The 12,208-nt window shown below is 40.5% G+C and overlaps 1 protein-coding gene across 2 annotated transcripts in view; it reads right to left on the bottom strand.

Annotated features, from left to right (window-relative positions):
* Positions 1-2,448: 2,448 nt before the first annotated feature.
* Positions 2,449-12,208, bottom strand: part of enox1 (ecto-NOX disulfide-thiol exchanger 1) — a 105,479-nt gene continuing 95,719 nt past the window's right edge. For both annotated transcript variants that reach the window (XM_047601642.1, XM_047601641.1), the window contains exons 13-16: positions 10,760-10,816; positions 8,168-8,270; positions 4,103-4,188; positions 2,449-3,425 (exon numbers count right to left, since the gene is read on the bottom strand). In XM_047601642.1, coding sequence (XP_047457598.1) covers positions 3,294-3,425; positions 4,103-4,188; positions 8,168-8,270; positions 10,760-10,816 — 378 coding nt within the window. In that variant the 3' untranslated portion in view covers positions 2,449-3,293. The remainder of the gene's footprint in view (positions 3,426-4,102; positions 4,189-8,167; positions 8,271-10,759; positions 10,817-12,208) is intronic.

Raw genomic sequence — 12,208 nt, 5'->3', positions numbered from 1 at the left:
AGACGCTACTGTGTTGCTGGTCCGGCCCCATTGAGATTAGTGACACCCCTGGTTTAGAAGGTGAAACAGCGCCCCCTAGGATCACAAAGTTGACCTCCATTCGTCCGTGTTCAACCCGTTTGCTTCCATGTTTTAACACTGTGTGCAGCTCATCCACTTTTTTGCTTCACATTCAGTTTCACCAGACAATAAGACAGACAGAGTCAGGAGGGACACTACAACACTCTGCAGCAGAACAAAGTGTTCATGAAAACCAGCGTGAATTCATTTGCAGGAACTTCAGTGCGTCGGGGATTTCTCTGTGGGACTAATTTTTCCTGCAGCAAAGGAGAGGAAAATATTTAGTCTGTAGGTTTACTAAAGTTTGTGTCTGACAAAGTGAGGCTCTGGCCTAGATTTTTTATTTAGATATCCTCTGCATGCTCTTACACACATTGTGTTAACGCATGACCAGCTGTGTGTGTTACACCTGTGTTGCATCAGCATCAGCTCCGTGGTCGCGGACAGACGTTTACATCATCCTGTGAGCTGGACTTGAGGAGGAATCGCTGCAATGTTGAAACTGCATTTTTAAAGTCGGCCTTTCCTTTTATGAGCACTGAGCAGCTAAACACGGAGAAACACAGCAGATGTGTTTTCTGTCGTTTGTCTGGAGTCAATTAATGTGCAACACAACATTTTAATCAAATGTCTAATGCATGTACATCACTGTGGTCTTTAGAGACTTGTGTGTAGCATCTGCACCTTAACATCCTCATTTTTCCACTTCTATCAGACTGAAGAATATTAACTAAAGTGCTATTAGCTCTGAGAGGTGTACTCTTTAATAAAAGCAGGAGACTCTTTTCATTTTATCACATTTAATTACAACAAGTATCTGATGGCAGTGAGACATTTCAGTCTGCTGCCTTCAGCGAACAGCTTCCTCGTACACTTAAAAGAAATAAATTAAGCAGAATGGTCGGATTTACTCGAATCTCTCAAATCGTCGTTAAACAGATCTTTTTTTTTTCTTTTACTGTCCCCTTCATGCAGTATTTCCCTCCAGTTTTCAGTGTCCATGATCTCTGCAGGAAGAAAAACGCTGCAGTATTTTCTTCACACTTAGTCACTCGGATTATTTAAAACCTTGGAGCTGTTATCCCCAAACATATATCTGGCAGTAAGAAATGAATAAGGTCTTGTGTTTGGGCCACACCAACGACAAAACTGTCACCCGACATACACAGTACAGGAGCAGCAAAGACTCAGAAACGAAGCTTCAGTCAAATGCATCTAAATGTTTTTACCGAGATGTTTCCTTTAAGTGTCCAGTAGTAAAGTTTTATTTGTCTGAACAGTACGAGCTTTTATATACGGCATCTCTTCTCATGAGGAAAAATAGAATCACCAACCCTCTGTGATGTCACACAAGGATTTGAAGCTCAGCGTTGTGTCTCTGGCTGCCGCCATCTTGGCAGTGCCTGACTAAACCTAACTCCCAGTTAATTCAGATACGGTCAAATACGTGAATAAATTAATTGAATTTTTGAAACTTAAAGTTCTGTATTAACCAGAGCCATATATTACAGAGAGTCCGACCAACTAGAGAATGGAGCGTCTGATCTGTCCCTCTTTGCTGATTGGTTCTGAGCTGGTCACGTGTTTCATGGCGCCATGTTAGATACATCTAACCACTATTCACCCATAGAGAAGTGGCAATAACAGAGAATAAAGTTGGATTAAAAGTTAAAATATGCCACAGTGCTCAGCCTATGGCTCCAGCACAGGATCAGAAAAACACGGAGGAAACTCCACCGTTTCCCCAGTGAACAAAAACAGAGAAAGTTATGGAGCAGAAGATTAAAAGGAAGAACTGGATGTAACTGGTTTCTCTCTATTATGTGATGAGGTAAATGTCAATGTCTCTCTTTGACGTTTGTTAAGATTTTATATAGAAAAATAAAGTCATACCATCATTAATGTGAACCTTGATCTCAAAAACACCACTTTACAAATGAATGAAGTTTGAAGTTAGCCTAGCCTTATGCTAACCTTATGCTAGCTAGTTATCTAGACTAAAGGCTCAGAAAAATAGCAGCTAGCGTCATATATACTGTGAAACCCATTTATACATGTAATTTATGTCCATGTAGACACATTTAACTGACATGTAACTTTAGCTCGGATACTTCTAAGTTATTATGGCTAGCGTGCTAATGCTATAATGATGATACTAATGATGATACTGAATAACAGTATTTCTGAGTATTTATAATTTTTCTGAGTAATTTGAACCTTTTAAGGGTGATGGATGAACACGGAGACTGAGGAGAAGGTAAACACAGCTCCATGACTGATGAGGTGATTGGGCTACAAAGCATTTTACAGCTCATTTAAGATATTTAAAGGAAGTAGACGCTGGGATATTTAAGTGAGGACCTTTTACATAGTGACAGACGTTGGTAATAACATTTATAGGCCCGTTAATGGTGAAAATAAGACATTTATTTCAACATCAACCAGGGTTACACTGTAGAATCTAACCTCTGATGTAGCAAACAAGGCGCCATGATTTGAGTTGGACAGACTCTCTTTAATATACAGCTCTGGGGTTAAAGTTCCCATACGAGCATCTAGTGGCCATAGGAGGAACTGCATTTCTGCTTCATTGCTTTTCGGCCTCAGACGTTGCTGCTTCAATCTACCGTAAATAAACCAGAAAATAATGATCTGTAATCCGTGATGTTTTGTTTCATTACTTTAGTCTTTGTGGTAAAGAACTTAAGTGTTAAATTTGAAGACAACATAACGAAAAGTTTGTGTTTAATTCAGATGGCAGATTTATAGTCGAGTGTAAACTCCTTGTAAACCGAGTGTCACTGACCTAACTGTGTATGTCCCATCGTGCCACAGGGAGCCCACTAGAAAGTAAGAATGCACCAGTTTCTGGACAAGATTAACTTTGGTGGAACTTTTTACTCCCTCTGCTGCTGAGTGGAGCTAAGAAGGTCACCAAGTGCCACGGTTCAGTTCAAAGCCGAGATACGCGGAGTGTCTTCAGGACTGATGTAGCACCCAGTCTCTAAAAACCCGCTGCAGTTCACAGAGATACGAATCTGCAAAAGTTTTCATCTTGACCCAACATGCAGTTGTCCGGTTTCCAGTGTCTGCTTGGGTGAACATCATCCATATAATCCAACGCTGCTGTGAAAGTGTGAAGAACACACACACGCACACACACATTAAGGGTCTGTTACACTGTCTTTTCACGTTGCTGTGTCTGCCCAGTGTGTGCGTGCGTCGTCCCTGCGTCACGCCGAGCTGAGGCTGTCGAAGCCGCAGAACTTCCACCGTTTCTCCAGAGTCGCTCCGACGCCGCTCAGCTCCTGCCTGAACATGGTGGGCAGACGGACCATGAGGCGCTCCAGCTCCCCCGCTGATACCTGAGAGACACAGCAGGAAGGACACGCATCAAACTGTGGCACAGAGATAACGACCTTAGGGTTTTAGGACAGCATCAGTCTCCTCTGGTATAGTTGGTCAGAACTTCATCCTACAGCAACATAATGACCCAGAACTTTAGCCCAAGCTCTACCAGAACTACCTCAGGATGAAAACTAGATGGAAACATGGAGTGTATCATGGTCCAGTCTCTAGACTTTAACCCCATGGAGCTGGTTTGTGATGAACTGGACAGAAGAGTGAAAGTAAAGCTCCCTACAAGAACTCTCTGAAAAATACTCTTTGAATAAATTCCATTTTAGAAAGAAAGAATGTGACATGTTAAATCAGATAAAGATGTTTACTGCGATGAGTCCAAAGGTTAGAATATATTTTCGGTTATTTATCGATTCCAGGATTTTTTATTTTTTTTTAATTTTTTTGAACTTCAGTCATTTATTTTGTCTGTGCTTTCATTTCAGAGTGAAATGAGACATTAAACTGCATAAATTTCAACAAAAAAAGAAAGAAATATTGGAGTGTTCTAAAACTTTTGACGTTTTTCTCCTAACGTGATGAATGGAAACACACCAACACCAAAGACCTATTCGTGAATCTTGTTTTGTTTAGAGAAAAAGTGCTTTATTTAAACTTTAATATATCATTTGGTCTCTCTTACCTTTGAGTCCAGTCTTTGTATGTACGACCACAGATACTCCAGGTTGGCCCCAAATGGATGCACGTGGAGGAACGTCGATATGATGCCTGCAGAGAAGAGAACAGGTCAAAAGGTTACAAAACTCTAAGAGAAATATATCAATCTGACCAGCCAGGGAGAAGCTACAATGAATGTTGAAGCTCCTGTGTATTGTAAAATGTTGCACTGAAAGGACTCAAAGGTTTTACTTTTCTTTCCATGTACCACTACTACTACTACTACTACTACTACTACTACTACTACTACTACTAGTACTACTAGTACTACTAGATGACGACGAGACGATGAGATAATAATAATATAACATAATAATGTAACAATGTAAAGGAACATTTTAAAGGGAGTTTAAACTGCCCATATTCATGTTTCAATGCTACATATCGTGACATAAATACAAAGAAATATTACAGCATGTGCAGTAGATGAGAACAGAGGAGTCTTTCAACTAACTGATCAGTGTTATATACGGGAAGAACAACATGAACTAAACTTCTCTCAAGCTTCATCTGGACAATGATTCACTTCCAGCTGTTCATCAAAACCACATTCATGCATCAGGAGAAAAGGAAACAAGCATAAAGTCTCATTATCTTTTGCAGATTCTCTGAAAACTAAGCTGAAACGTGCACGACAAAAGTCTGTTTATTTCTATAAACATGCGTTTTGTTGTGCAGATTTAATGTTTAGCATTAGTATTCATGAGAGCAGCAAGAACACAGGCTTGTCAAGCTAATACAGAGCGGAGGGATGGAGGGAGGGCTGACACAGAGGTAAGAGCCACTCGAGTGGATATTAGACGTTCGGGTTCAGGGTCCAGCTGAGCAGCCAATCTGCATCCTCACCAAGTGCTGCACAGTAAACATATGGCGGCGCAGCCCCATAAAAAACGCTGGCCGGAGCAGAAACTGATTACTCCTGAGAGGTCCTGCAACGGTAGGCAGCCATGCAGAAGGAACGGGGGCAGGGGAGGAAGAGGAGGATTGGTGGTGGTGGTGGGGGGGTAAGGGAATAGAGTGGCTTCCCCTGGAGGATCTGGTGCAGCCAATATTTATTTCCTTGATTTATGTGGCGAAACGCTGGCAATCACAGACTGGTCTAATTCAATTGCTTCCACAGGGCCTGCTGACGTGGAACCGTGCCATCAGAGGAGAGCTGCAGGGTGGAGGAGGAGGGAGGGGGGGCACTCTATTTAGCAAGTCAAATTTTCAACTTGAGCCAAGGAAAGTCAGACTGTGGAAGGGAGTGGGAATCACGCTCAGTACGGAGATACGGGTCTGACCTTTTAAGGCAACATCTACAGGAGGTTTCTGACGTATTAGAAGAGACTGATGAGTTTGTCCTGAGGGACGAAGGACATGAGTTATGCAGCTCTGCACACATGCACGAACAGTTCAGCTCTTTGAGGGATTGCGTGGAAAGTTTGAGGTAATAAATATGGTTAAAAAATGCAAACAATGCAACACTAGGAGAAGTTTTCACCTCCTCGCTGCTGTTTTCCTGAAGGTCAGCGGTTGTGACAGTGTGAAGTGATGCTTTGTGCAGGTCTGAGACGCCTCATCTATCTATGACCTCCACAACCGCTGGACTAAGACTTTTTCTACATCTGACTTCATCCTACCTCATGTTAAAAGCTTATCCATTGCCCCTCGTATCCTACTTTTTCTCATAAATGTTTCTCAGTGGCTGAACAATAGCAGATAATTCTCCACTCTTCTTCCTCCTACAAACCACAAACACAACCTCTCTTTTCCGTTCAACATTTATCAGCTCCAGCTTCAACATGAACTGCACAGTTTTTGTCAGCGTTGTTTTTAGAGAAACAGCTGAGAATTAATTACAGAAAGATGCTGACGCCCTGTATCAATGCTCAGGGAGGCGTAGCCCTCCACAGAGGAGGCTCCGGACTCCTGTTCTCTGACTGAAGTATATACCCAGCTTCAGATGGAGCAGGAGTGTGAACGCACCAACAGAGTCAGAGATGTACAGGGCCAGAAATGATTTATCAAGCGTGTGGATCTTTTTTCACATTCACTGTCCTTATTTGTTATTTTTAGGTGCAAATTTAAATGTAAATTTAAATCGTGTTCACAAATGTTTCTGTTTGATAGAAATCTGAGCTGTAGGCGCTCGAAGAGGGAAGATAGAGATTCTTGTCTCTCTTTCATATCTGGATTTTCTATTTGCTGCTAAAAGAGACAAATGAGCCGCGGCTTCTGCTTTGCTCTGGACAAAACAGCCACTCGATGCTTTTGTCAACGCTGCGGCGTGGCCTGGGTCACAGGAGGGTTTATGTGAGCTGAGATGAATTCAGTCCAGCTGCTGCGTGGAGTAAGTCAGTAAGTAAATCTGGCTGAGAGATCTCCAGAAACCCCCTGGACGGCAGAGAGTGCGCTAGTGTCTGCGTGAACATGACGGCCGTGGATGTGCTCAGTCATCTTTAATGTTGTGTCTCTGAAGGCCCCGCTGTGCACTCAGCCCACTAAGACATCAATCTAGTGACGTCCCTGCATGTTGCATGAGTGGCTGCATGCACAGGAAATTAAATGATCTGAGTAGAGTCCACCTGGAGGCTGGAAACGAAGCCGAGCTGCATCACATGCCAGTTTATTAGGCACACTAGAGAAGATGAATACTGTCTAATATGACGGTCCTGCACTACATCTTGGCTCCGATGCTCGATAGGGCCAAACAGTATCGATCTAAATATATTGACAGTATCGATACCAAGGCCAGTATCTGTATAGAATTGCTACCAGAGTGATGACATTGATACTCTTGTTACAGTTTCTTTTCTATACGTCCAGTTAATTACTCCTCACAGAGTTCATGCAGGAGCTTCTCCATCTCCACCTGGAATTAAAGGTTTATATGGACAGAGTTTGATACTCAGATCCTATCATCACGGCAGTATCGCACAACTGGAACTGATACTGTTATTGGAAGAGACGACAACTACACAGGATTCAGACTCACTAAATGAATGAGCCAACAATTTATATATTTATTATCACTTTACTGCTTTTGTTTACTTATTTTACTCAACTGACTTTGTAACTGATTTATTTTGAATTTGTTGTTGTGTTGTTTACTTTGTTATATTTTTGTTACATTGTTTCTATTTCTTATTTTACACTAATGAATTTTTCCTAAAAAAAAAGTGTAAGGGGAAATGTTTAACTGTCAGATTATTTTAGACTGTAATTAGTTGACAGACTAATGTGTTGGTTCGGAATCAGTTCAGAATCTGCTGCCAATCTTTACTTGAGCCCAAAACAGTGGAGCTTTGTGAAATAACACTCCAGGAACATCAGTTTAGACTGAACATAATATTAAGCCGATCTTAGAACCAAAAATATTGAGTCAACTGTCAAATATTGTTTGTAACTTAAAAGTTTAATCTCAATTAATAATAACAATCTTTTAGAGTGTGTGCACTATAAAAAACTATTAAGAGACCTGGTACTGACATTTAATTAAATGTAAATGACTGTGTGAGCGAATGAATCCACCGTGTCTACGATAAAGCGCTGGATAGAACTTATACATTATTATTATTATTATTATTATTATTATTATTATTATTATTATAATATTAATAATAATAATAATAATAATGAAAACATCTAATTGGAACAACTTCATTTTAAAATGCAGGTCAACTAAAAAACTATGAACCATGTTCATAACTTTGAACTTTGATAATTAAATAACTTTTAAATAACGTGAGGAAACTATTTGGAGCAACTTAATTTTTATCAACTTAAAAATGATCGTTTACACTATATTTATGCAACATTTGTGAAGAAAATATACAATCAAAGCACCGATACTGAAGCTAATAACTGGGAAGAAAGATATTACTAGAAAACGGGGAAAGGAAATTTAGTTTAAACAAATTCAGCTTTTCCAGATGTGTGACTACATCACAGATCAGTTCTCTCCAGACCCCCAGTCTGTGTCCTACAGGCCACAGATACCAGGCGTCCATGAAGGAGCATATCACACCGTCTCCTCTCTCATATTTACCCAGAAGCAGGGCCTCTTTTTCTGAGGCGACTCCTCCTCTCTTGATGACCTCGCTCCTCCTGTCTCTGCTGTGGTACAGTGAAGGAACACACCCGTTGATCCCCTGAGAAAACACACACATCTAAATCACACACATGTCAAAATAACGCAGTATTTTTGAACTGATACTTTAAATCATTCCTACTTAATCCCTCCATCAGTTTGGGGTTATTGGTTGAATTTAAATCATCATCACAGAGCTAATAATGGTCCTTTCACTGAAGCAGGATCGTATAAACATGTTTCATTTCTTCCACCACTGATGCACAGAAGACGGATGTTGTGAGCACCTAAATAATCATGCAGGACGCAGACAAACATGCAGCAAAACCTCTCACAGTTTAATAAAAGGCATCATAGCGCTCCACTCAGAAGGCTTTGGAGGTTTTAAGGTAACGCCGCAGAGAATACAGGCCATGTTTTATGTATCTATGTCCTTCTGGCTTCAATGTGTTCACACTTCAGCAGCTCTGAGGCTAAAGGTTCATCTCGCATGACACACACACATACTCATATATACATACTCTACGTGTGCATGTGGACATAATGGTGAAGGGAAAGAGAAAAGCTGTGAGAGACAGCGAATGAGGACAAAAATAACAGCCCTGAACTCTCAGCACCCTCTCCTTCTGTCGCTACCTTTCCTTTGACAGTGTCGGGCTACAAATAAATCTACAAATAACAATAAAAAATAAAAACACATGCATGAGAATCTGTGACTAGTTTATTCCCGTGTTTTAAAGTTAAGCAGGACTAATTAGCGTCATGAGGAGAGGTCCGTCCTGACAAAACCAATTAATTTCAATATTTAACTAACACAATTCACAAAAAAGAGCTTCAATTAGAGCATCAGACAAAACGTGTCATGAATGCGTTTCTGTCAGCAAACAGCACGGCAGCGCAGACCGGCGACAGGCAGGAGAAGTTTTCTACTTTAAAACCACTATGCAGGAGGAACGAGCAAAATGGGTCAAGGCGTGTTTTATATCAGTGTCGAATGTTGGCACAACTCCACCAAATGTCGCGGCCTCAAAGGGAAACTTCCACAAACGCATACGTAATGAAAATAAATACGGAGCAAGTGTGTCCACGCCTTCACATCGCAAACATTTCACTACACGTGTTTAATAAATCCCAACACTATATATATATATGTATATATGAACCAATAAAGAGTTTGTGCTGTTGTAAACTGCCAAATAATCAGACATTCAGTTTATTCACAGTCCCAGAAAAGTCTTATAAAGGTTTCATTTCAAGGCTATAAAATGTAAAAACTCAAGGGGGAAAACACTAAAATAATCATATTTAAATGTTTTAATGTGTTGCTTTATCATATTACAGATAAACTGTATGTTGGTCAGATAAACGACTTCAAGCCAAGTTTAGAAGAAACTGTTCTCTATTATTTAAGATGAGTCAGTAAAATACAGTTTTCATCAATTAACAAAATGTGGTGAATGAGCAGAAGAGAAATATAAATCAAATCAGTATCTGGTGTGACCCCCCTTTACCATCCAGACAGCATCAGTTCTTCTACTTGGACACAGTTCCTGAAGGAACTCAGCTGGTAGGTTGTTCTAAACATCTCAGAGAACTAACCACAGATCTTCCTCAGATCCTTCTGTCTCTTCATATAATCCCAGACACACTCCATGATGCTGAGATCAGGGCTCTGTGGGGTTCATGCCATCACTTTCAGGACTTCTTCTTCTTCTTTCCTCTGAAGATAGTTCTTAATGATCTTGGCTGGATGTTTGGGCTCTTTGTCCTGCTGCAGAATAAATGTGGGGCCAGTCCTCCTCCTCCCTGATGGTGTTGATGGATCAGTATCTGCCTGTATCTCTCAGCATTGAGGACCATTAATCCAACTCCATTTGTAGAAATGCAGCCCCAAACTCTCCAGGAGCCTCCACCATGCTTCACTGTTGCCTGCAGACACTCATTACTGTAGCTCTCTCCAGCCTTTTGGTGAACAAACCAATTATTTCTCATGTTGACTCATCAGTCCAGATGTTTCTGAGCCCAGTTCCTTTGTTTTGGTTCATAGTTGAGTCTCTTGGTCTTGTTTCCATGTCAGAGGGATGGATTTTTGGTTGCAACTCTTCTATGAAGACCACTTGTGTCCAGACTTCTCCAGACAGTAGATGGGTGAACCTGGGTCCCACTGGTTTCTGACAGTTCTGGACATTTTCTGATATAAGCACAAGGTTTTTCATCTTATTTTCCTTGGTCGACCACTGAGTCTACGATCCAACAGAAGGCCTGACTTTGTGCAAGTGGACCCATAAGGATTGACGCTGGTTTGAAGGCAAAGGGTAGTAACACCAGATATTGATGTGACTTAGATTTTGTTCGCTCACTTTGCATTTTGTTAATTGATCAAAATAAACAATCGTTATTCATATATGTTTTCCACTCCTGCCTAAAACGTTTGCACAGTACTGTACATGTGCATCATTCATCTCTGCATCAGATGCACACTTTTGAAGAGCTGCACCCGATGTTTGGCTTCAAAAGCAGAAACGCCATCCCTTTGTTTCAGTCCTTTACCTTTTCGTGTATCTCTCCATTGGTCCCTTCCACAGCTTCACCATTACTGCTCAGCAGCTGCAGAGACGCAGAGACAGAGAGGGAACAGGGATATTTGATGAGTTGCGGGGAGAACAAAAAGGACTGTTTGTTTCCTTTGCTGTTTTATACATGTCTCTGTTGGAGGAGAGTGAACACAAGCTCAGAGTTTCCACTGAGCAGAGTCAGTCATCTGGAGTGGAGGATGTTTGTCTCTTATATTTGTAAGGAAGGGGATTTGGAGGAATCCCACGAAATCTGACACATGCTTAATGGAGGAAATTGACACAAAGCAAACTGGTCATGAGGAGTAGTGGAAAGTCTCACCAGGTTCTTTAAACATAACCATGTGAAACACTGACCTAGTTAGCAGCCGACTGGTGAACTACACAAGTGCAGATGTGTTTTTTGGTCTCCCCTTCTTGGCAGTCCCAGTACTTACACAAACACCTCAGCGTTGACCACATTTGTAGACTGCAATCCTTTCTGTGAACCAGTTTCTCTTTTATGTGGGACTTTAGAGCCTTTTTTAAAGGCTTCAGTTTTCATCAATTAACAAAATACAGTGAATGAGCAGAAGAGAAATATAAAGTTCTGCTTCGTTCTTCCAGACCACCGACATGTTTATTTCTTCACCAGACTTATACACTACGACTGATTCTGAAAGTCTAATGTATGCTTTGTTTTGTTACCAAAGTGACCGGAGTCAAGTTCCTTGTATTTGCACATATGCTGTACCTGGCCAATAAAGGAGAGGAGGGAGTCAATTCAAATGTGGAGCGAGAAAAAAATAAAAAAAAAATACATAGGAAAAAATACTGTAGGATTCTTTTTTACATTTTGGTTTTATGTTTCATTCTTTTTATGTCTTTATTGTTGTCAGTGAGGGAAATTTGCAAAGTAAATAATTCCATCGTGTGGTTTAAACTGCTGCTTTTTGTGCATATGACAATAAACATCTTCAATCTGAAACAGTCCTTTGTTCAAACAATGCATGTGGATACATGGATCAATGTGAATCAGGAGGTTTGTAACATTTAACAGCATCTGGAAACTATTGTGGCAGCAATTATTTCATGTTTTATTGCTGCAGTTTCTGGGTTACAAAGGAGTCCAAAAGGACAATGGCTATAATCAACTTTCATGCTTAAAAATGCATCACAACTAAACAAAAGCACAATAAATTCAGAGCCATTTAAAGACATGTAACTGATTAACGGGTAAAATTATACACATTACATTACATTACACATAATATCTATACTTACTTATATCATTTACAAATAAATAAAGTGCTTCCTCTCATAGACGTCAATGTTAAAATGTCCAACTTTAGTGCAGAAATAAACATGTTTACAGCAGGTACCAAACAGGTTTAGGTCTCTGTGGCTAATTTCTCCATTCATGATGTCTATAAGGAGGAGAAACCTT

Source organism: Mugil cephalus, chromosome 12 (genome assembly GCF_022458985.1).
Source record: "Mugil cephalus isolate CIBA_MC_2020 chromosome 12, CIBA_Mcephalus_1.1, whole genome shotgun sequence".
NCBI classification, from domain to species: Eukaryota; Metazoa; Chordata; class Actinopteri; order Mugiliformes; family Mugilidae; genus Mugil; species Mugil cephalus.
The sequence above is the reverse complement of the archived record's forward strand: the minus strand, read 5'-3'. Positions and strand labels throughout refer to the sequence as shown.